Here is a 21,603-nt window from a genome sequence, read left to right on the forward strand (position 1 = left end):
AAAGCTTTTTGGAATTTCAAATAAAGCTTTGGGAACTCCTATATATACGGATAAATTTACTCTATTTTCCAATATTTTGATATTAGAGAAAGAAAATGATACACCTCTATCCTTCTTATTTTACCCATTAGACTTTTTCTAATTTGCAAATTGATTTTGATATTCTATTAATTAATAGTAATAAAATAAAAAATTACTCCTTTCGTCTCATTTTTATGTGGCAATATTTGATCAGGCGCAGAATTAAGAAATAATGAAGACTATGAAATATTTATCTAATTGTCCTTTAAAAAAGTAAACTTATTTTTCTATCTCCCCATAAAAGTATTAGGTACTATCTTTAAAATTAAGTGGAACCAACAAGAATAAAAAAAATTATACTTTTAAATATTTACCATACAAAGAAATATGACATTTTTTTTGACTGACCAAAAAGACAATGATGTCACATAAAATGGGACGGGGGATTAAATTTTTTATATATATAGATGTGCTAAGTAAAAAATAGATAAGTAAATAGGAATAAGGTGAGTAGTAGTACATTTTATTTTTTTATTTTCAAAAATTCTTATGGTCATTTGTCCATTAAAATAAGAACAGATGAGAAGAATCATCTAGTGTTTTTACAAGTATTATTTTAATCAATGTAAAAACGTCATTTTCCAACGTATTCTTCAAACAAAATAATTTCTCCATCACTATTACTTGTCAAATATTATGTAATTTAACTTTCTTTTTTAACTTATCAATTTTGTCAAAAGGAACAATCAGTGGCGGAACCAGAATTTTTGTTCATAAGGTTCGAAAGTAAGAACATAAATGTGTAAATAAGTTTTTCAAAATGAAAACCTTAAATTTTATGGGATTTAAAACTACACTTTTAACACGTTTTTTTAAATTAAAAAAAACACTAAAAAAATGAAAATTAAAAAAAAAATTGAAAAAGGAGAAAATAAATCTCATTCATTGAAATTTGGATCAGAGACGCACAACTTAATTTCTAGAGGACTTCCACTGCAGCAGCAACTTCTCTTTGTTATCGACGAGTTTAAAATATATATATTTATAAAAATATAAAAAATTATTTTATATATAATGTAATTTTTTATTCGGATTTGAGTGAACCCACTCAAGATCACATGGGTCCGGCCCTGGGAACAACAGTCTTCTTATAACAATTGAGTTAGTCTCTAAAAAGTGTAGTCAGCAAATATATTAATTTTATAACAAGATAATAAATTTATTAATTTAATCATTATTTTTTTAATAAATATGCCTGCTCAAAATTCAACAAGAAAAAAAGACAAAAAGGGAGTAATAGTTTGTCATATCTTTTGATAGGTAATCACTAAATAAATATTTTAAAATAGTTTAATTTCTCAATGTCAAATTCAAACATTAAAAATCACCTACTGAACATGACAGTTTGGCACCTAGTTATACGATTAGTAAAACGTTACTTAAATAAGACATTTTCAACAAACAATGAAGAATTAAAAGGAAATATAACAATATGATCATTCAACATCACTACGAGATAATCGACTTAATAGCTTTAATAGTAGTTCAATACAGCAAAATGATGTTCTAACAAAGTACATCAACTAAAAAACAAAAGTTTAACCAAACGCAAACATACATATGACATAACCATTAAATATAAAGCAACTCTAACGTCCAATCACACCATATTAAAAATATCTTATTAATCGCGAAGTCTGCGAAAATACTGAGAAGGGTTACTCTCAAATTGATCCCTGTAAATGTAACTGCCGTTTCTTCCTGGAGCTTTCATCATTTTCCTGTTGACAGACCCTCCATCATTAATGAGTTTACACAAGCCCCATCCTAGCAATACTATTCCTGCTCCAATTGCAATTTTTTTAATTACCTCTTCTTCTGATGAAACCATACCTAGATTCAACTGCTCAATATTTTCATCACATTTTTTTTCATCAGAGTTTTTTGCACTACTTTCACAGGAACCCATTATAATTTTATTTTATTTTTAGAAAAAAATATTTGTTTCTGTTTAGTTGTACTAAACAAAATACCCATATTTATAAAGACAAGGTTAAACTTTACGTTAGAATTAATTGAGTGTGACGGTCCATTTCGCTCTGCATTGGAAAACTGAAACATTTTGAAGGTAAAAAGACGTGGGATAAATTAATTGAACTATTGGGGAATATCAATAGTCAACTAAATATGGAACATTATCCATGCATTCACAACAAATTATAGAAATAGACACTTTTTATTTTATTTATTTTCATTACTTCCTATTATATTTTTAAAAATTTAGAATATCTCTTATTTCTTAATGTATTTGAGTTAGTATTTAATATATTCGAGCTATATATTATTTATTCGAGCTACATATTAATGTATTCGAATTAATAATTAATGTATCTAAACTATATATTATGTATCCGGGCTAATTTTTAATGTATTAGAACTACATATTAATGTATTCGAGACAGTATAATTTAATGTATTTTTGAACTACATATAATGTATCTAAGCTTCAATTATTGTATCCGACTTTTTTAATTTTTAAGAGATTAAAGTAATTGAAAACTTATTAGGGATCGATTGTAATTTCATTTAAAACAATGAGATTTATGTAATTTACGCTTCATATTATATTTGATACATTACCTTTTAAATGATTATTATTTTTTCATTTGAGGTGCATTTTATGAAATTAATTTTACTAATTATGTTTTCAAATCCAAAATTTGACTATTATCTTTTTATATGGTTAATTAGTATTAAGAATAATATGAAATATAATAATAACACCTGATTTGCTAAAATAAATAAGTAAAATAAAATATTTATTTTTAGAATTGAGAACAAGAGGGTTCAATGAAAATTATTTAATTTTTTTCTCAAAACTAGGGTTTTGATTTAGGAGGATGAATTGATAAGTTAGTGGAGGGGTCAGTCCCTCATGCCATGAAATTAAAAATTTAAAATATTAACTTTTAATGATATTTATTGTTTCATGAAATAATGATAAAAATATTTTTTTATCACAAAATATAATAAAAAAAATGTAACTCATAAGTAATCTATTTCGAATAATTCATGTGAGACAAACCATATAGTCTCAAAAAGTTATTTCCGTGTTTACTAGAAGTACAAATTGTGTATTTTCCATCTCTCTATTATCCATATTAAAAAAAAAAAAAAAAACCTTCCAAAGTTTGTTTTAGTATAATATTTACTTTCTTTCTATTTTATATGTCACTTTTTTACTTTACACTTGTATTAAGAAATGATGTAATTTACTCGTCTATTTTTATTTAATGTTTTATTAAGTCAACTTTATAATAAATGATGAATATGTTTTCAAGATTAATTAACTACACTATCAATAGTAAAATAGGCAAAATATAATAATTTGTGCATAAATTTTATAAAAAATAAGTATTGTGATCCAACTATTTCTAAAAAAAATGATATATAAAATGTAACGAAGAAAGTATAAGATAAGTTCTTTTCTATCCTTAGATTAGATAGATAATCCTTGTTTTTGACATATAATCTTTAAGTCACAAAATATGATTAGGTGGCCAATTTTCGGCGCGCACACTGTCATAGGCTAATCAAGACGGTCGTAAGAGTGTTCATATACATTGTATTAATTTATAAAGTTTTTTTTTTTTTTAATGTATATTATATAAACATTGAATCCCTTAACACAAAATAGAAAGTAAACTCATTAATTTAAAGTTGTTAAAAATATCATGTTTAATTGATGAAGAGCTCATGGACACAAGTTGCTTTAGCTAACACATAAAAAGAAGGCATGGGGCATTGTATACACCATCTTCGTTAGCATTGTAAGCATGTCTAATTTCAGAGTACTACACCCTTAAATATTAAATACACATTTTTATAAGCAAAAGCCTCTTCTCATTCTTGAATCATGTGAAAAATGAGTGTAGGAGGTGAATATTAAAAAAGAAATGTGACAACTTTAACTAGCCAAAATCAAAGCTTTTACTAATTAGGGATTAAGTTAAGTAGGATATGCAAAAACATAATTTGTGAAATTTATATGCTTTTTCGTCTCTTTTTTTTTTTAAACCTAAATCATCATTTTCACAAGAAAAATTGAAACCCTAACAATAAGAGGAGTAAGACAATAGAGAAGAACAAGTTGAGAAATTTTCTTAGTTCTCTCTCGAGGAAAGGGGAGAGAGAGAATTTGAATTTATAAAAGAAAAAAGGAAAAATAAATTTGAACCTATGAATAAAGGATGGATTATTTTTGTATTTTATCAAAGTTTTAAAATATATATTTTGAAATTTACTTAAGTTAATCTCTAATTAGTACTTCCTCCGTCCGGATTATTTGTCATTGTTTCTATTTTTAGAGTCAAACTATAAAAATTTTGATTAACATTTTAAAATGTATTTTTTCATCATATTGATATGCAAAAAATTATAATATATAGTACTTTTCATGTAGTTTTAGAATATCTAATTTTTTTATTTAAGATATCAAATTAATGTGATCTAATTTTATTTTTAAAAATTAATCTTAACTTTCGATAAGCACAATATGACAAACAATTCTGGACAAACGAAGCACTAGAAGCTTTAACTTTGACTAGTCTGTTGTCACCTTTTTTTAATTCAATAAGGGAACTTGAGGACTTTTTTGAAATGATCAAATTTCATTAAATCCTAATCATAAATTTGTCACCTACACTAATCTTAAAGCTTGAGTCACTTCTTTTCAATTTATCCAAAGGCTTAAGTTATTTAAAGTTATCCGCATAATTCATTTAAATATCTTAATTAATTTTTGTGTTAATTGAACACTTTATTTGTTCAAAAGTTATTCCTACTAAATACAAAATATTAACATGACAAAAAATGTGTAATTCACCTTCTTTGAGCGCGTTAATTTATTAAAAATAATTTTTTTCCTTTTTTTTCTTAATATACCCCTAAATTAATAAAAAAAATATTAATTAACAATAAAGAAGAAGGACAGTCATCTTCTTCCCTCTTTCTGTCATATTGTTCTTTCACCATTTTATCTCTTTTTTTTTACATCGGCACGCACACCACACTCCCTCCACCTTTCTTTCTCTCACCCTCATTGTTCTTTCCTGTTTTCCTCTTTTTTCTTATGTCGATTTACGTCTCAAATATCTCGAAGAAATTTAATTCATCATGATGAAAAAAATACGAATAGATTTTTTTGGGCAAAAATCTGTTATTTTTTTTTCCTTCTAATAAATAGTTACTAATGTATAAAAGATGGAGTCAATGAGTGAAAATTTTTAATGCTATCGAAATGAAAAAAAAATGCGTATTTAACTTGAATAGACAACAATGGTATATCATTGTAGTGTTGATACCAATGGAAGAGAATAAAGAGATGGAGCGACGCCGGCTCCATGAAAAATCAGAAATGGCTCTATCTGAAGAAGGAGGAAAGTGGGGTTGGGGGGTGGGGGGCGGGGAGACTTTAATTAAAAAAAGAATTTTTTTTAATTTTTTAAAATACTTTCTGAATTAATTATATAGAGGTTTTAAAAAAATTAAATTTAATGCCAATTGTTATCATATTATTGGTAAAACTATTTATGAATTCGCGTTTGAAATACACGCATTTTTATTTTTCAATTGATTGTCAGTTTGTGTCAAATAGGTATAAATTTTTTATGGTTTAAGTTTTCAATAGGTAGGTGTTTAAGTGAAATATGAGGACAACTTTAAGTGTGGCCTTATTCTAAACATGGTTGCAAACAAAGTCCGTAAATTTCTATCAAGAGTGTAGCCTAGTGATCAATGATGTGACAGAGAATTCTGAGGTCTCAAGTTCAAAACTCAATGTAAACAAAAACATTAGATGGATAAATTACCTGATATCTGTTATTAGTAAAAGATAGATAAGCGAAAAACTAAACCGAGCACTACAATTATGTATATATATATAAAAAATAGTCCCTAACTTTCTTTTTTAATTTCTTCCTCCTCACTTGATATTAATATTACTAATGGACTATTTTCAAGCTTGAACCATTCTCTCCCAAGTTGAAGAATTACCAGACGCTACTCGCTTGCCCAGGCAGCTTGTCGGATGGTCACCTTTGCCATACTTTGGCTTCATGTAACTACTCCAAAAGTGTATTTCCAACTCTTTAAGTCTTTTTTAACTTACCGCAAAAGCTTCTACCTTTTTGCTCTTTTTGCTCCTTTGGTGGAAAGAACTCATAACTTTAGGGTTGGAAATGAGGAGTGCTTACAGGGGCCGGAGCTAGCTTGTAGGAAAGGTGTTCATCCGAACCTCATTCGGCGGAAAATTATATTATTTATACATAGTTAAAACAATTTTATATGAATATATATTAGTTGTGAAACTCCCTTCGACTACTTCATGTGTCTAATTCTACATATTTTGAACCCCTTATTGAATATTCTGGCTCCGCCTTTGGATGCTTAACCATTCAAGCAATTCCCTCATGTATTTCCAACTCTAGCTCTACCATAACTTTGCACCCTTCTCTTTTTTATAATCGTGGTTTTCAAAACTAGTTTTCATACACCTCGACTTATTCCACGGAATACCTACCACCTACCACCACCAACTAATACCAAGTAACTCTATCCACCAAAGCTATGAAAATGAAAAAACCCACCTAATCTTTATTTTGTCTCCGCTAAAATTTGAACCTAAGATTTAATAAAACACTTAAAATTCACCACTAAGCCACACCCGTGTCATAGCTTTGTACCTAAACCTACGCCCTTTACTTGCTTTCTCCTCTTAAACTTTCATGTGATTCGCAATGGCAAGGATGCCAAGACAAGGCCAACTCCCAGGAAGTCTTGAGGGCCACTACTAGAGGAAGCAAAATCAAACCCAACTTTACCAACTCAACACAATTCGACGCAACTTGTTCCAGCTGAATCCACTCCCAACATAATTTTTGCAATGAACCCCAGCTCCTTTCTGGACATCCGTTGCTCACGCAGCTTGATTATTGCAAGAAAAGTAACAGACACCAGCATAGTCGTAATAATGGTGTAACGACTTGGCTGTGATACAGGAGCACAACTGACTCCACATAGTAAATCAAACAAAATGGATCAATTATGATATAGTACTTGCGTACATCAACTTGTACCAGAAAAAAATGCTAACGTATATCAACTCGTACCAGAAAAAAACAAGTTCTATCAACTTTAACGCTTAGAACTGACTACACCATATATCTGACAGTCCAAGCAAAAACTAAATAAGCCACGTTAATTTACAAGATTTGGTTAGATTTTTATCTCACCAGAACTACTGGCTTTCACCTAGGTACAAAATGAGAACATTATGCCATGAATCAATTATGTAAATAAAAAGGGGGTTAATCAAGCTTTAATTAGAGTTCTAGTTTAATCAAAATGAGCATGGAATAGCCGCCTGATAACCAATATGAAATGGTATAATGAATAGGGAAAACATGGCCCGAGCGTCAAAAAGTTGCTCAAAGTCCTGATATTAATTCAAGGTTGTATTTCTCTGCAGTTAAAGTTTCAGTCTCACGGATTTCTGGCATTTTTGTCTCCTTCGTGGCATCGTGAGTGTGTAGATATGTATAGGAGGCACCCTTATTTGATGGGGGAGTAGGATTGCTAATTCTGCTAGCAAGGAAGCGGCGGATCAGGCCTCTGAGGAAGGGAGCCATGGTGTCTGGTTCATGCTCCAGGTAGTACATAATACCACCCATACAGGCACAAAACAAGGGCACCTGTATAACAATCAGAATGACATTTGCTTGGATAAGTTTCACTTCACGATTTCTGAATTAATCACCCCTGCACTTACTTCAAGAGACACAATATTTCCGGAGCAAACTTCCCTTAAATAGTTAAATTGTTTCTATGTTTATCCACAATATGCTTTAATCATACAAGTAGACAATTAAGTAGTCATAAATTGTACAATGGAATTTATGAGTGATTGACAGAGCAGACACACCAAATTGCATGAAAGGTGAGACAAGATACCTCAGCATTCTTGATATCCGGAAGCAAATGGCGATTCACCAATATATACCACAAAGAATCTGCAGCTCGAGGAAGAACATACAAGGCAAGTTCCCCACGTCTAGCTTTCTTCTCAAGCAACACAGAGAGGCCTGAGAGAGCCCCAGCTAACCAATATACAAGCTTATGGTCTTTTGATGCCACCTTCCGGTGGCAACATATGACAGCCTTTTATTGAGATAGAGAAGTTAATCATCAGTAAAGCTAAGCAAGTCAACTAGCACTCCAGCAGCATAAAAAAAAGACCCTAGAGACTCCCAGATGTATGAGTCATCGGGAACATAAACTACCTGAAAGATTCCAACAAAAGCGGACAAGAAGGTTGTTGAGCGAACAGCCCCTGTAAGAGCATACCAACAGGTGCGTGTAGGAGCGTCCATAAACTGGGATAAGATTTACATAAGACCAGTAAGAATTAAATTTTTGAAACTGTGATCAGCAAGAGTTTTGAAATGAAATACTTCAGTAGGAACTCTTTTTTTGTTTTTTTTTAAGGAAAGTAACAGTATAACATATCCTCAGCACAAAGTCTCTGCTGGGAGTCATATAACAGTTCAAAACACAAAACAAAAGTGAGTCCTTTCTCATAAGGGTTCTATAATGTCTAACAGTGAGTCTGCTTCTAAAAGTTCTTTACACCAAAAGTGGAATAAAACAGATGGATCATTTTAATTTTTTGAATAGAGCTACTTCTTTCTCCAAAAGATCTTGCATTCCGTTCCTTTTATATAGACCACCAAATACATTCAGGATTTGTCGCCCACCATTTCTTCTGTTTCACTTTTCCTCCTATGTTCCACGAAGCAATCATTTCTCCAGGAAGCTTTGGCATGATCCATTTGATCTCTTACATGTTGAAAATAGTTGCCACAACTGATAAATCACAACACAACGCAAAAATAAATGGTTGCTCTCTGATTCCTTCCCATAAAATAACATTTAGAACATAGTTGAATCCCCTTTCCCTTCAGATTTCTAGGGCTGACATGCTTCTTATAACTACCAAAGTCCAAACCAAGTAAATCAAGTCAAAACATCATATTTTAACTTTCCAACTATGCTTCAAAGGCCAGATGTTTCCAGATCAGAGAGTGTATGTAGGCAGATTTCTCTGCTATGTTGCATCAAAATTTATCTATCTTCATTTGTTGTAGTTCCTTGAAATTGTTCCAGCACCTTGAATAGGTTCAGCCATTCTATTAAACCCCCCAGTCATTCAGAATCTTCTGCAATTTAGATTCCATCCCTGTTAATCCCATACCTCATGAATCCTTGCATCATAATACCAGACTGAAAAAGTCTGGAAATAGCTCCTTCAGAAACTTGCTCCCTCAAGTGAAATTTTGCAAACATTCAAACATTCATTCCTGATACCACACCCCCTGCTCTTGAGTAACTTCCTGGAAAAGATTTGTCTTCCACCATGAAATAAATTTTGTTTTGCATTGAACCCTTAAACTAAGTTTTCAATCAAACACTAATGAAATGATTGAGAAAAAAACAGTCTCTCTCTGGAAGAGGGTGGGAAGACAAAATAAGACCTTAGGGTTTGTTTGGTATGGATGGGGAATGAGATAAACAAAGTTATCTCATGGGATAAAGTATTCCAATCCTATATGGGATAACTTTTCCCATCATTATAGTATTAAATGATGGGATAACTAATACCCCTAAGCAAATACAAGATAAAATAATCCTGCATTTATCCAGGGATTATTATTTTTTATCCCTCATACAGGATTCCTTAAGAGTATTACCTTGAGAAATGTGTCGGGAGCATTTTTTGGAACTTCGTTACTTTAGTAGCAATTCTACCACTCCAGCTTACAATTACATAACCTAAAAGTGTAGACCATCATAATTTCCTTCACTTGGTCCTCGTAATACTGCTTCCTACCAGGCCCAAGCAACTCAAACAACAAACAACAGAAGACAAATATAACCGAATCGACAACATACTTTGCACCCCTAGTATCTTAATCATTGTATTTACAACTTATAACTCTAGAAAGTCCAACATATATATACCAAGGAAAAGCAAATCATGTCGGTCTATGATCTCATCTTGTTTAACAGAAGTACCAGCAGCGCAGTTATATGATTTTTTCCATAAACAGCTTAATGAGAAATCAAAGCAGAAAGACAGGTGAAACAGAAACCAATATTAATAAATTGTACCTTCTGCAAGCGTAGAACGACAAAGGGCACAAAAGTCAAAGAGAAGTAAAGAGGAAATGTTTTCCGGAAAGTAGCAGCCGCTGCATTAGCATCGTGAACTAAGCAAGATTTGGTCCCAGGGTGAATTACAGAGCATGGGATAATAGAAGGAAACTCTTCCAACTTTATAGTAGTAGAGCCCTTTGCTTTGGACAAATAGGCATGTAATGAAGCAACATCAACTGGAGAGCCTCTACAGCAATCCTTAACAGCTTTGTATACTGGTGCTGCAACAGGCCCAGTCTTCTGAATGAAATCTCTATATGCTTTTGGAAGGCTCTCAGGACGCATTATGAAGGAATACATAACCTGCAAAACATTTTTTTAAGAACAAAGATAGATATATAACTACTTTGTCCAGATATAAAAGAGAACAAGTTATCTAATATCATTAGTACGTTAGTATCGCAGAGAAGTTCAATCCCCTTGCACATTTGAATTACATTATTTAAAAAGAAGAGAAAAGCAAGAAAGAACTGAAGAAGAAGTTCAATCTCCTAGGGTTTAAACTTGGATATTTAAACATTTATGATATCCCAGCCACCTCTTTCCAACCACCAAATTGTGGGTAAGTACAAGGAATTAAAACATGGACGGAAAAGGCTCTTCAACATTCGCCACAAAGGTTAAGCAACACGAGAACTACCTGGGCACATGCGAATGCAAAGAGTAAAGAATCCCCATGACTCCAGTGACTTCCCCAGAGATGAAACCGGTTCTTGGATTTGGCAGAATTATACGCACACTGACAATTGTAAAGTCATCAGAATACAAGCCAGTAGAAAAACAGAAATGAAAAACTTCAAGTAAACTGGTACTGGTGACTTTGTGTTTAGCAGGTAAATCTAGTACTAGCCGCTTTTATCTTTATCCTTCGTTTTTTTTTGGTAGTTCTTTTGTTCTGTTCTGCCTGAGGGTGCGGGGTAGGGGAATAGCCAAAGCATGATTATACCTGAGATAGCCTTGCCAGAAGATACAAGGCAAGAGTCCGCCGCCTGTTGGAATCATCTAATGCTAAAATAGACAGACCTGCCACTGAACCTGCTAAAATTCTGCCCATCATCCCCTTTAGCCAAGTCAAATATATCGGATAGGATATCAACTATCAAAAGCTTCTCAAAGCAAAACCACAGAAAAGTAAGTAAAAACTTTTAAGTTGAGAATTCAGCATTCTGTACTTACGCATTTAGGGGTGTCTCTTTTCTTCTCAGCTTTCTTAGCAAACATCTTAGAGCATGATATGAACCACTAAATCCCCCAAAGAGCAAACCAATTCGACATGCTTCCTCTCTTACAATTAGGTCTTTTTCGGACACAAGTTGCTGCAAAACCACAAGGATTCAAACAATTGCAGAAAAGAATAAAATCTCCCATGTATTCATAGATGAGACCAAGGACAGTCGAACAGACAGAAATCAGCACACATGTACACTAAAAATTATAATATCCTCTTCTAGAAAATCTTCTTTTATTTTCTCTTTTGCTTCTTCCCTTAGGATTTGAGGATTGTGCATAGGGTCAGATCTGAATAACCTCCATTCATCATTTATGCTACAGTTGAGATTGCTAAATTATTTCACAGAACTTCGTGAGGTTCGCAACTCCAAGAAACTTATCAAGAGGAAAATACTAAGGTGAAACAAGTTTAAACCATTAAATAGTCAAAAGATCCAGCCCCTTCAAACTTCCATTCCTTAAAAACTGCATTAATATAAGTATTTCTTAAAAAGACACCCTAAATGATTAGATCGTAATATGTTCATTTCTTAAAATAACTGTGGAGAGCAGAGCACAAAGTTTACTCTATCAGCATTTCACCACTAGAAAAAGGAACAAAAAGTGGGACAGAGGGAAAATTGGATTTACAAAGTGTTTGGGAGAAAACCCCACATGGTTCGCCCTTCCTGAAAGAGCAGACTTTTATCCAAAAAAATAAGATGAGAAGGGAAGTGAGAGATAGGAAAGTAACACATGCGTAAAGTTTCCTGTAGGACTTTTGACATCAGCTGACGTTCAAATGGTGTTAAGATACACTAATGCAGGTGAAATGCATGACGCACAGGAGCGTGCAACACACTCACACAAAGAGGGAGAGTGAGTAGCGTTAGCTCAGTAATCTTTGATTGACTAAATATCCTTATGGCCAAGCATTTTGGTAACCCACATGTCCCAGTAGCAGGTGAAATCATGGAAACACAATACATACACTGCCAGAACATATTTCCCTTGGAGTGTAATCACCATTACTATGATACTCCAAGGTACTAAAGGACCAAGATATCCTATCTCGGAATTGATAACCATTCCATCAACATATCAATCAATCAAATAAGGCGCGATGCTTCAATCTGTAGATATCGAGTGACTCATATCCATTCAATCTATCAAGAATTGCAATCAATATTCTTCATGCGAGGAAATCAAAAAAATCATTTAGAACACAAAGCTAACAAGGCTGTGGGTGCTTCTAAGCCAAAATGCCCCTTCCTTTGCAATCATAGGAATGCTGCTATGAAAAACATGTATAACATCTGTGCAAAATTATTTCATCCTAGTTTCATCAAAACTTGAGCAATTTGAAAAATAAAATACAAATCCTAAACTGGTTTCATCAGAACTGAAGCAATTTCGAAAAAAAGAAAATCTTGATCTTGAAACTATACTTCAACAGGAATGTCTTTCTAATAAGGAAGTTTATTTCTAGATCATGATCTTCTCAAAACTAAAGTAGATGTATCAGGAACTACAAAGGAGCAAGCTTTAGTTCCAACAAAGGCAAGCATTCAACAAAAGTACGAAACTGAAAAACTAAAGGAGTAACAGTCAGTTCAAAAGATTTTAGTCTATTAAAATAGATTGTCCAACCGAGGACAGGAACATTTCTAAATGTAACCTAGCTGAGATCAGTCTAGTGTAAAACTAAAAACATTCATAAATCAAATTAATGATAAGTTACATAATTAAACAAATGCTTAAGTAAGAATTTTGGAACCTTGAGATCGAGTAGAGAGGAATAGGACTGGCGACGAGCTAGCTTAAAAGCACGGAGGAGGATACCGATGCCAACGCGCACACCATAAGAGAGAAGAAAACTTTGGCAAACGTTACCAATTGCGTTAGCAACACATGATTCATCGGCATGGTCACAGGGCGGATAGATACCTCTGGCACGACGTTGCCGGCGTTGAAGCTCTTCAATTGCCTCTCTTAAGCGCTCCTCCGCCTCATGAAGACGGCGCTCGGCGGAGTCACCGCTTTCAGAAGCGTCGTTGGGTAAAACCGGCGGCGAAGAAGAGGACAGAGGACGCATTTTGCAGAGAAGGCGATCAATGAGGGGTCTCGCATCTGATCTGGGAGAAAAAGGAGAGATGATTTCGGGTAACTTTGAAAGATATGCAGCGATTAGCCATTTTTGTATATGATGATGTAATAATTCCAAAATATTGTTTTAAATCCTAGAAAATATAATTTAGCAAACATAAAAATTATATTTGTATGCGTTAATTCGCTATACATTCACAAACAAAATAATTGTATAATTTTTTCTCGTTTTATACAAACACAAACACAATTTTAAACATGTATGTTTGTACAAAAGCGAGAGAGACTAGCGAGATCGCCACCAAAACGAGAGTGACGAGCGAGATTCCACCAGAGAGAAGCAAAAATAACAATAATTTTATATCGAATATATTTAAGTCAAAATATATTTATAATATATTTAATTTAAATTAATAATATGTTATTATACATAATTTTTCGATTACATATTTGTTTATTTTCATGGATAAAAAATATATAGACATAATAAGGATCAAAATTGTCATTTTAAATTATGCTATTAGTTGTTGTATTCTATTTATTTACAAATAATTTTTTAGTTTAATATTTTTTGAGAAAATTAGTAACTCATAATTTTGTTTTGTTTGTTTTAGAGATTTGATATCGTGTTAAAACTAAAAATGTACACATTTAATTTTAAATATAAAATAATCAGCTATAACTGTTATAAATCCATTGAATAGTGGATGACCATTTGGTTTATTCATGAACTACTAAATTCATGTATGTGTATTCCCTAGATGATATGAACCCCCCTTTTGGATAACAATGTAGATAACTATGTATCTACTAGTTAAATGACTTTTGGGAGTGATATCTCAACACTATAAATAGAGATATCACTCACCATTTGATATATACTTGAATAAGAAAATTATCTCCTCTATCTTATACTTCTTGTCTTTTTCTTCTTATATTCTGAGCTTTCTTTACAACAATAACATGTTTATACTACTCCTTTAATTTTCACCTCTAACTTCTGTAGGGGTGGGGCTAGTAGCACACCTGTCGATTTGGTCAAATTTAATATATTTTGTTAATGAATTTATTATATAACCTAATTTTATCACTAAAAATTATTATTTTAAAATTTAGAATCTATTAAAATTAAATTTTAATTTTTCCTCTGATTGTTTTTTTAAAAAAACTTAATTTAGAGCTTGTTGCTTTTAAATTATTAGTCACTTTTAGTTTCAAACTCAATATATTTTTGTTAATAAATTAACTATATATGTATAAATATTAAATTTAGAACCTATCATTAAAAATCATTATTATAAAATTGTTTTTCACTTATAAGTCAAAAGTTACAAGTTAGGATTTCTAACTTATAACTTTTAGCTTATTTTTGTCCTTTCTACTTTAAAAAAAAAAAGAAGAAGCTATTGTTAACACTTTTACATTTACCTAAATAATTCAAAAATACTTAAAAACTATTTTTTAGCCTAAAACTCTTAAAATAAGCTAATTGATTTAATTTGAACATTCAAGTTACTTTATTTTTATATCCGGCTATTCATGTCACGAAAGGGTATATAAATTACAAAGCACATAGAAATTTATCATTTAAATAAATTTTGTTCTAAAAATATCTATATAGACAAAGTTAGTATAATATTTTAAAATTACCAGAAAAATCAGAAAGCGATTTTGAAACTATTTCAATATTTAAATGTATCATCCAAATATAACATATTTGTGGTATATAATTAGGCAATCATGGTGTGTGACAAATACAAATACAACAACTCAATTAGTCTCATTTTTTTCACTGTCGCTCGGACTCATCATTAGTAGAAGATTGATCTTGCCATGATGCTTGCCATTGCTTGTCATAAAATGTAGCTTCATCAGCCAGTTTCTTTAAATTATCAAAATCTGTCCTTTTCCTAAACAAAATTACACCTCCAACTGTTGCCAAAAGAGCAGTTTTACACAAGAAATTTCCCATTTGGCCTACTACGTCAAGTCCCGTTAGTACATCCACTAGATACGCCATGAAAAATCCCACCATTGCTGCTCTTCCTGCAAACTCATAACCGTACTCTATCAGTACCGTCTCAATTTACGTAACACTATTTCCTTATTAGTACAGAAATACAAATGCTATGACAATATTTAAGGTCAAAAGTTTATTTTTTTTTTAACTTAGTGAATCAAACTATGTCACATAAATTGAAACACAGAGAGTACAGTCTTGTGTACTTTTTCTAGATAATACAAACCATTTAGTAGCTCAGCTTCAGGGAGGTGAGAATGCATCATCCATGCCCACCATGGTATGATAGAACTTCTAAAGACAACAGGTTGTTGATTTGTTGCTGCTTCTGGGAATAGTTCAAGAAATTTCCTTCTCTTTGCTTCTGCAACGTACATACCGTTAATTAATGAATAAATTAATTCACTTGAAAAATCGCGGTGTTTTAGTAATCGAAAGACTTGTTCTTTTGTAATTTTACCTGCTACTATGACAGCATCCCAATCCATTTTGCCATTTTTGACAAACATATTTAGATCCCATGTCCCACTCTTCCATCGCTTATCCGAAAACCTTATTAGATCTTCAGACTCTGATGAACCTGTAGTAGTATCAACTTGCACTTCATCATCATTCCCTGTGGTCTTTGCATTATCATCAATCAGCAAAGACGATTTATCTTTGATTTCAACAACATTTAAGTGTGTTTGTTCTTCGACTTTTGGAGTCATAACGTTAGTAATCTTCATCGACTTGGCTTGACGAGGCCATTGTTTCTTCTTGAAGTTATGGGAGGTGCAAGGTGTATGTGTAAATGAAGTAATAGTAAAAGCAGCCATAATTGTAAGTGTTTTCTCTGGTTTGGCTCAAATTACTGATCTTTTCATCTTGAATGAAATGGTGATAAGGATAAGAAGCAATAAGGCCCATTCTGAAATTAAAAAAGCTTATAACTTTTTTCTGCAATATCATGGGCATGGCAGCCCATGTCTAATCCTGACCATATCTGCTTCCACTTTTGGTGACTATTTTTAAGAATATAACAAGAGCAGAGGATACGCGTTACCTAGGCTGAGGGTCTATTGAAAACAATCTCTTTATATTTCACAAGGTAGGGGTAAGGCTGCATACGCACTACCCTTTTCGGACCCCACTTACGGGACTACACTCGATATGTTGTTGTATGATGAGCAGGGTATAAACTACTGGCACCAGCAGTGAATCAAGCATGTTCTGTTTATATTTTGGGGCCTTGAGCCCCAATGAGTTTGGAGTAAGAATTTGGAAACCTGCTGCTTTTAGTATATATGTCCATGCAACTATGGCCTATTGATTGCACCAGATAGGATTTCATCTTTATTGTTTGACTCTGCAAGATGTTTAAGAAAGATATGAAGATTTTAAAAACTTATAGCCGTTATAAACATGTCATAACATTTGTGTGACTATAAAAACTTCTCGTTAAAGGCAAAATGAGAAGTTTAAAGTTAATTATTTCCAAATTACGGAACTGTTTTTTAAAGGAAGATAATATCAAAGAAATTGGAACAGATAAGGAATTTCAAAACCACTACTTCTGTCGCATCACATCAGACTAAAGATAAACCAATGCAATAATCTGCATTCAGCATGCTCTTAGTATAAGTTACTCCATAACAGGCAATCCTCATGCTAGAAAATGAGGGGAAAAAACAGTTAAGCACCTGAGCTCATAAGAAAATGGCGATAGGGGCCAAATGGCTCCAAGGTCCCAAATGAAAAAAACATAAAATTTTAAGTAATTGATGACTCAAGTTATGATTAATGTCTCAAGTACACATTTCAGTTCGTACTTGAAAGGAAGAAGTGCGAATGATCTGCTGCAGGATGAGTACATTGTGCTGTGAAAAGAGTGCCATTATGCCTCCCAACCTCTTAATTGAGTGGCACGCGCAACACGATTCACCCCCAATGTGAATGCACCCATCCGAAGATTGCAATTATGTGAATGGCACATGCCCTTGAGGTTATGAAAGGCTCTTGTCATGTATTTCTTAAGCTCCCTATTAACCTTCTCCTCATCCCACATAAATCCTTGAATATTCTGCATATGAAAGAAGATTTCTTGAGAATAAGAACTCCAAATGTTCATTACATCTCAGTTTTCAGATAAAAAGAATAGACTAAGTACATATCTCAACACCAGTTAAAGCGAGATTTAAAGTTTGAGCAAATTGGAATTTAGTAACTATATTTTCTCGAGAAATGACTTTACAAAGACTGTCTTGATAAAGATGCAAGATTCCCAATTAACTATACTGTTGCATCTCCCACTAGATTTTCGCTTCAAATATTTTTCAACATAAACCCTTCATGATGCTCTATGTTATAATGGCAAAAATATTTGGGAGGCATAAATATCAAAAGTTACCTGAACCCATTCAAAATAGCTGACTGTCACACCTCCAGCATTGGCATAGATGTCTGGAAGTATTACTACTCCTTTCTTCGATAAAATCTGCAGAAGGCAATTGTGTGAGGAGAACTATGATTCATGCTAGTCCAAGAGACTCGAGAGTCTCGGAAAAAAAGTGATACCTCATCAGCATCTGGATCAGTAGGATGGTTTGCTGCTTCTATAATGAATTTGGCCTTGACGTTATTAGCATTTTCTCTTCAAACAAAAAAAAAAGATCAGAACATACAAGGACAAGTAAGATACTCTACATTAGGTACATTTAGCTCACAAAAAAGGGAGAAGTTTCTATTTGCAGAGCTTATGCCCATAATTTTGGAACTGTTGCTGACATTGACTTCTCCATTTTCTGGACACAAAAGCAAATTTCAAGAATTAAACAACAAGATAAAGGTTGAACCTGTTCAAAACTCCTCCCAAAGCACAAGGGATGAGAACGTCACATTCATGCATTAGCAATTCATCAGAATTCATCACATCCGCACCAGCAAAATCGATGAGCTTTCCTGTTTTTTCTTTATGACTGAGTAAAGCTGGTATATCGATCCCATTGGGGTTCTTGATCGCTCCAGTTATGTCACTCACTGCAACTACCTTTCCACCTCTCTCATGAATGAGCTTTCCTGCCCAGGCTCCTACATTTCCAAATCCCTAAGGAATCCAAATACATATTTATGACATCATTTCGACCAAATATTGCGGGATGTGCTAGGACTAATCTAATTGCATAATAACCTGAATTGCGAAAGTCAAATCCCTAACGTGCTTCCCATATTCAGCAAGTAAAGCTTCTGTAGCATAGACGACGCCACGCCCTGTTGCAGCTTCTCTTCCCAATGACCCTCCAAGATCCTAAACAAAATGCAGCAAAGGATGATTACAAGAGTCACACATGAATTGTTTCAGTTTTAAAAGTAAAAGGTAGTAGTACATTATGAAAATCTTACAATTGGTTTTCCAGTAACAATGGCTGGTGAGTGACCATGAAATTTTGAGTACTCGTCCAAAATCCAGGCCATAGTCTGTTGACAGCAAGCATTACATAGACTATTAATCGCACCTTATTCTAAAGTTTCAAAATGAAGAACATATATCGACAATCTTGCAAATAGAATTGTGTTACTAACCTGAGCATTAGTGCCCATATCAGGGGCAGGCACATCAGTATTAACTCCAATTAGATCATGAATTTTCTGTGTGAAAACACGAGTAAGTCGCTCCAACTCGCTCACACTTAAATCCTTTGGGTTACAGCCGATTCCACCTTTAGCTCCCCCATATGGGATGTCGGTTACAGCGGTCTTCCAAGTCATCAGTTGAGCAAGGGCATTTACCTCATCAGGGTCAACCTTACAGAAATTTTATAGCATCTCAGTATAGAATCGTTTATCAGTGGAGCTCTTATCATAAAACGGTAGTAGATTTGTAGAAGGATGTAGACTGTAGTGAAGTTAAATCAACTATAAAAGAGAGAAATCCTTCCGATACAAATGTTATACCAAATTTATGAGAGTTGATCGTCAGAAGAATCGATAAACTACAGCTCAAGAGTGTGAATGCTATATATCAATTCCGATGTATTCTGGAACTTCTTGTTCCAATACTAAATACTTTTTGTCTTTTAAAATAAATTAGTAGTTCTCTAAATCTCACATTTATCCTTATGATTACAGTCAATGTCTAATCAACTAAAACAGCTTTTAGCATAACACCTCACTAAACGTAATTGTAACAACAACGACCAACAATTAACTGCAACAAACACTTAAGTCTCTAGACATGGCTGATAAAACAACTACTAGTTTTACAAAAATTATATGTGGGGAACCTCCGTCTGCAAAATACTTTCGCAAAGCTGAAAAACTAAATCCCATTCCACAGCTACGGTAACATTTTTCTTTTCTAATAAAACCAGTGCTCCATGTCTGAAACACCTCATCAAGCGTTGCATAACATGAGTTATCGATACCATGATATTTTTTACAAGCAAATGTCTATACGCATATATAGTAGTGAATCTTATTGAAACTAGAACTCGAATAAATTATCATTTCTAATTGCATTTGGATTCACTAAAATCTAGCATCAATAACCAACCATCTAACAATCATTGTCTTGATAAGTCGAGCAATGGCAGAGCAAGCTTATACTACTTAATTACTCATCATAACTATAGTTTGCTATAATCACCTATCCCTCAAAAACCAACATCAGAAGTTACAAGGATTCTCTTTGAATAAGAACACAACGGCAGACGATTATGCATCATGATTGAAATTCCACACCTAATCCCCAATCAGTAATCTTTTTACCATATCATATCCACGATCACTCACAAAGTTTTCATAAAATACAAGATCCAATCACAAATTTGCAGTACAAACAAAACAATCATAGTTGATTTTAAAGACGATCAGTGAAGTAACAGTTATTATTGACCTCCGGATGGTATCTAATTCCGCCTTTCATAGGGCCACGAGCATTATCATGCTGCACTCTAAATCCAACATAGGAAACTAACGTTCCATCATCCTTGGGAATTGTGCATTCCACCTGAAAGAAAATTTCTATTTTTTGTACTCAAAATTTAAAACAGAATACTCATTAGTCATTAAAAAAAGAAGAAAACCTTAATTTCTCTGAAAGGAATGAGAAGACTCTTTTCGATTTTGGAATCCAAGCCAAGAATTCGAGCGGCTTGGCGGAAATTGCGGTTGGTTGCAGCAAGAGCGTTCATAGCAGCAAATTGATGTTTTCTTGGTTACACTATTTTGGAAGACTAACCAATAACAAGGAAATTGAGTAAAATAATTTCTATTTATTTGACTAGAATGTGACAATTTCTATCTAAATGACTAGGATGTGACACTTCTACAAAAAGATTTACTAGCCATAATTATTTAAATGACTAGGATGTGACACTTATCAAAGAATTCGTATTTATTTCTATCTCAATAAATATATATGGCATGAAATCGAAATAGCAGTAAATTTCAGGTAATGTTGTAATTTCACCCGGATAGAAAGGATGATTAGATAAATTCATTTATTTCTCGTATTTAAAATACTCTTTAAAGTAAAATTACTAAAATAAAAGTCTCAAAACCACATGATGATTTCAAAAAATTATCCTGCCTAAAATCTTTTTCTGTCCAATAAAAAAAAATTGTCCAAGAAGCATTTAGTGTAATTTATTCTTCCAATTTTTTTATTTTTTATTGCTGTTTATTCTTTCTGTTTCAGTATCACTTTAAGAGGAGAATAAGGTGTATTCATTAAATTTTAAAAACATTCTTTAAAGTAATATTTATTAGTTTATTGATAATAACTCTACAAAATTAAAATAATAATTTATAATTTCAATAATTATATTCCATCTTGAGAATAAAATTACTAATTTTCATGAAATTCAAAACATTTAATGAATCCATTATTTTCTAGTTAAATTATTTCTTTTAAAAAATATTTCTTTAAGAGGTATTAATTGTAGAGATTAAGTGAAATTATAAATAAATATATATATATATATATATATATATAT

General features: G+C 32.6%; 3 protein-coding genes across 5 annotated transcripts; all 3 read right to left on the reverse strand.

Annotated features, from left to right (window-relative positions):
- Positions 1 to 7,154: 7,154 nt before the first annotated feature.
- Positions 7,155 to 13,687, reverse strand: LOC107012155. Its single transcript, XM_015211918.2, has 8 exons — positions 13,280 to 13,687; positions 11,470 to 11,609; positions 11,240 to 11,339; positions 10,934 to 11,032; positions 10,249 to 10,596; positions 8,361 to 8,453; positions 8,032 to 8,238; positions 7,155 to 7,772 (listed from the first exon to the last, which is right to left on the reverse strand). The coding sequence occupies exons 1-8, from the start codon at positions 13,595 to 13,597 to the stop codon at positions 7,509 to 7,511; spliced, it is 1,569 nt and encodes a 522-aa protein (XP_015067404.1). The 5' UTR covers positions 13,598 to 13,687; the 3' UTR covers positions 7,155 to 7,508.
- A 1,579-nt stretch (positions 13,688 to 15,266) lies between these two features.
- LOC107013983 (light-harvesting complex-like protein 3 isotype 2, chloroplastic) lies at positions 15,267 to 17,035 on the reverse strand. 2 transcript variants are annotated; one of them, XM_015213856.2, is made up of 3 exons: positions 16,089 to 17,010; positions 15,855 to 15,992; positions 15,273 to 15,654 (listed from the first exon to the last, which is right to left on the reverse strand). In XM_015213856.2, the coding sequence occupies exons 1-3, from the start codon at positions 16,444 to 16,446 to the stop codon at positions 15,398 to 15,400; spliced, it is 753 nt and encodes a 250-aa protein (XP_015069342.1). In that variant the 5' UTR covers positions 16,447 to 17,010; the 3' UTR covers positions 15,273 to 15,397. The 2 variants fall into 2 exon arrangements, with proteins under 2 accessions (XP_027770937.1, XP_015069342.1); XM_027915136.1 differs by having other exon boundaries at positions 15,267 to 15,654; positions 15,855 to 17,035.
- Positions 17,036 to 17,205: 170 nt separating this feature from the next.
- LOC107012673 (glutamate dehydrogenase A) lies at positions 17,206 to 20,858 on the reverse strand. 2 transcript variants are annotated; one of them, XM_015212578.2, is made up of 9 exons: positions 20,692 to 20,858; positions 20,502 to 20,615; positions 19,190 to 19,411; positions 19,010 to 19,084; positions 18,798 to 18,914; positions 18,463 to 18,713; positions 18,185 to 18,260; positions 18,018 to 18,104; positions 17,206 to 17,690 (listed from the first exon to the last, which is right to left on the reverse strand). In XM_015212578.2, the coding sequence occupies exons 1-9, from the start codon at positions 20,797 to 20,799 to the stop codon at positions 17,505 to 17,507; spliced, it is 1,236 nt and encodes a 411-aa protein (XP_015068064.1). In that variant the 5' UTR covers positions 20,800 to 20,858; the 3' UTR covers positions 17,206 to 17,504. The 2 variants fall into 2 exon arrangements, with proteins under 2 accessions (XP_015068064.1, XP_015068065.1); XM_015212579.2 differs by lacking the exon at positions 20,502 to 20,615 and having other exon boundaries at positions 17,217 to 17,690.
- Between the last annotated feature and the right edge of the window lie 745 nt (positions 20,859 to 21,603).

Source organism: Solanum pennellii, chromosome 3, assembly GCF_001406875.1.
Source record: "Solanum pennellii chromosome 3, SPENNV200".
Lineage (NCBI taxonomy): Eukaryota > Viridiplantae > Streptophyta > Magnoliopsida > Solanales > Solanaceae > Solanum > Solanum pennellii.

Coding starts and splice junctions, on each gene's coding strand:
- LOC107012155 (XM_015211918.2), bottom strand. CDS start 13,597: ATGCGTCCTCTGTCCTCTTCTTCGCCGCCGGTTTTACCCAACGACGCT. Junction 8,454..10,248: donor TCGTTCTACGCTTGCAGAAG/GTACAATTTATT, acceptor ATCTTATCCCAG/TTTATGGACGCTCCTACACG. Junction 8,239..8,360: donor CTTTTGTTGGAATCTTTCAG/GTAGTTTATGTT, acceptor TCTCAATAAAAG/GCTGTCATATGTTGCCACCG.
- LOC107013983 (XM_027915136.1), bottom strand. CDS start 16,446: ATGGCTGCTTTTACTATTACTTCATTTACACATACACCTTGCACCTCC. Junction 15,655..15,854: donor TGAAGCTGAGCTACTAAATG/GTTTGTATTATC, acceptor ATGAGTTTGCAG/GAAGAGCAGCAATGGTGGGA.
- LOC107012673 (XM_015212578.2), bottom strand. CDS start 20,799: ATGAACGCTCTTGCTGCAACCAACCGCAATTTCCGCCAAGCCGCTCGA. Junction 18,105..18,184: donor CTGATCCAGATGCTGATGAG/GTATCACTTTTT, acceptor TGCCTTCTGCAG/ATTTTATCGAAGAAAGGAGT. Junction 17,691..18,017: donor GCTATTTTGAATGGGTTCAG/GTAACTTTTGAT, acceptor TTTCATATGCAG/AATATTCAAGGATTTATGTG.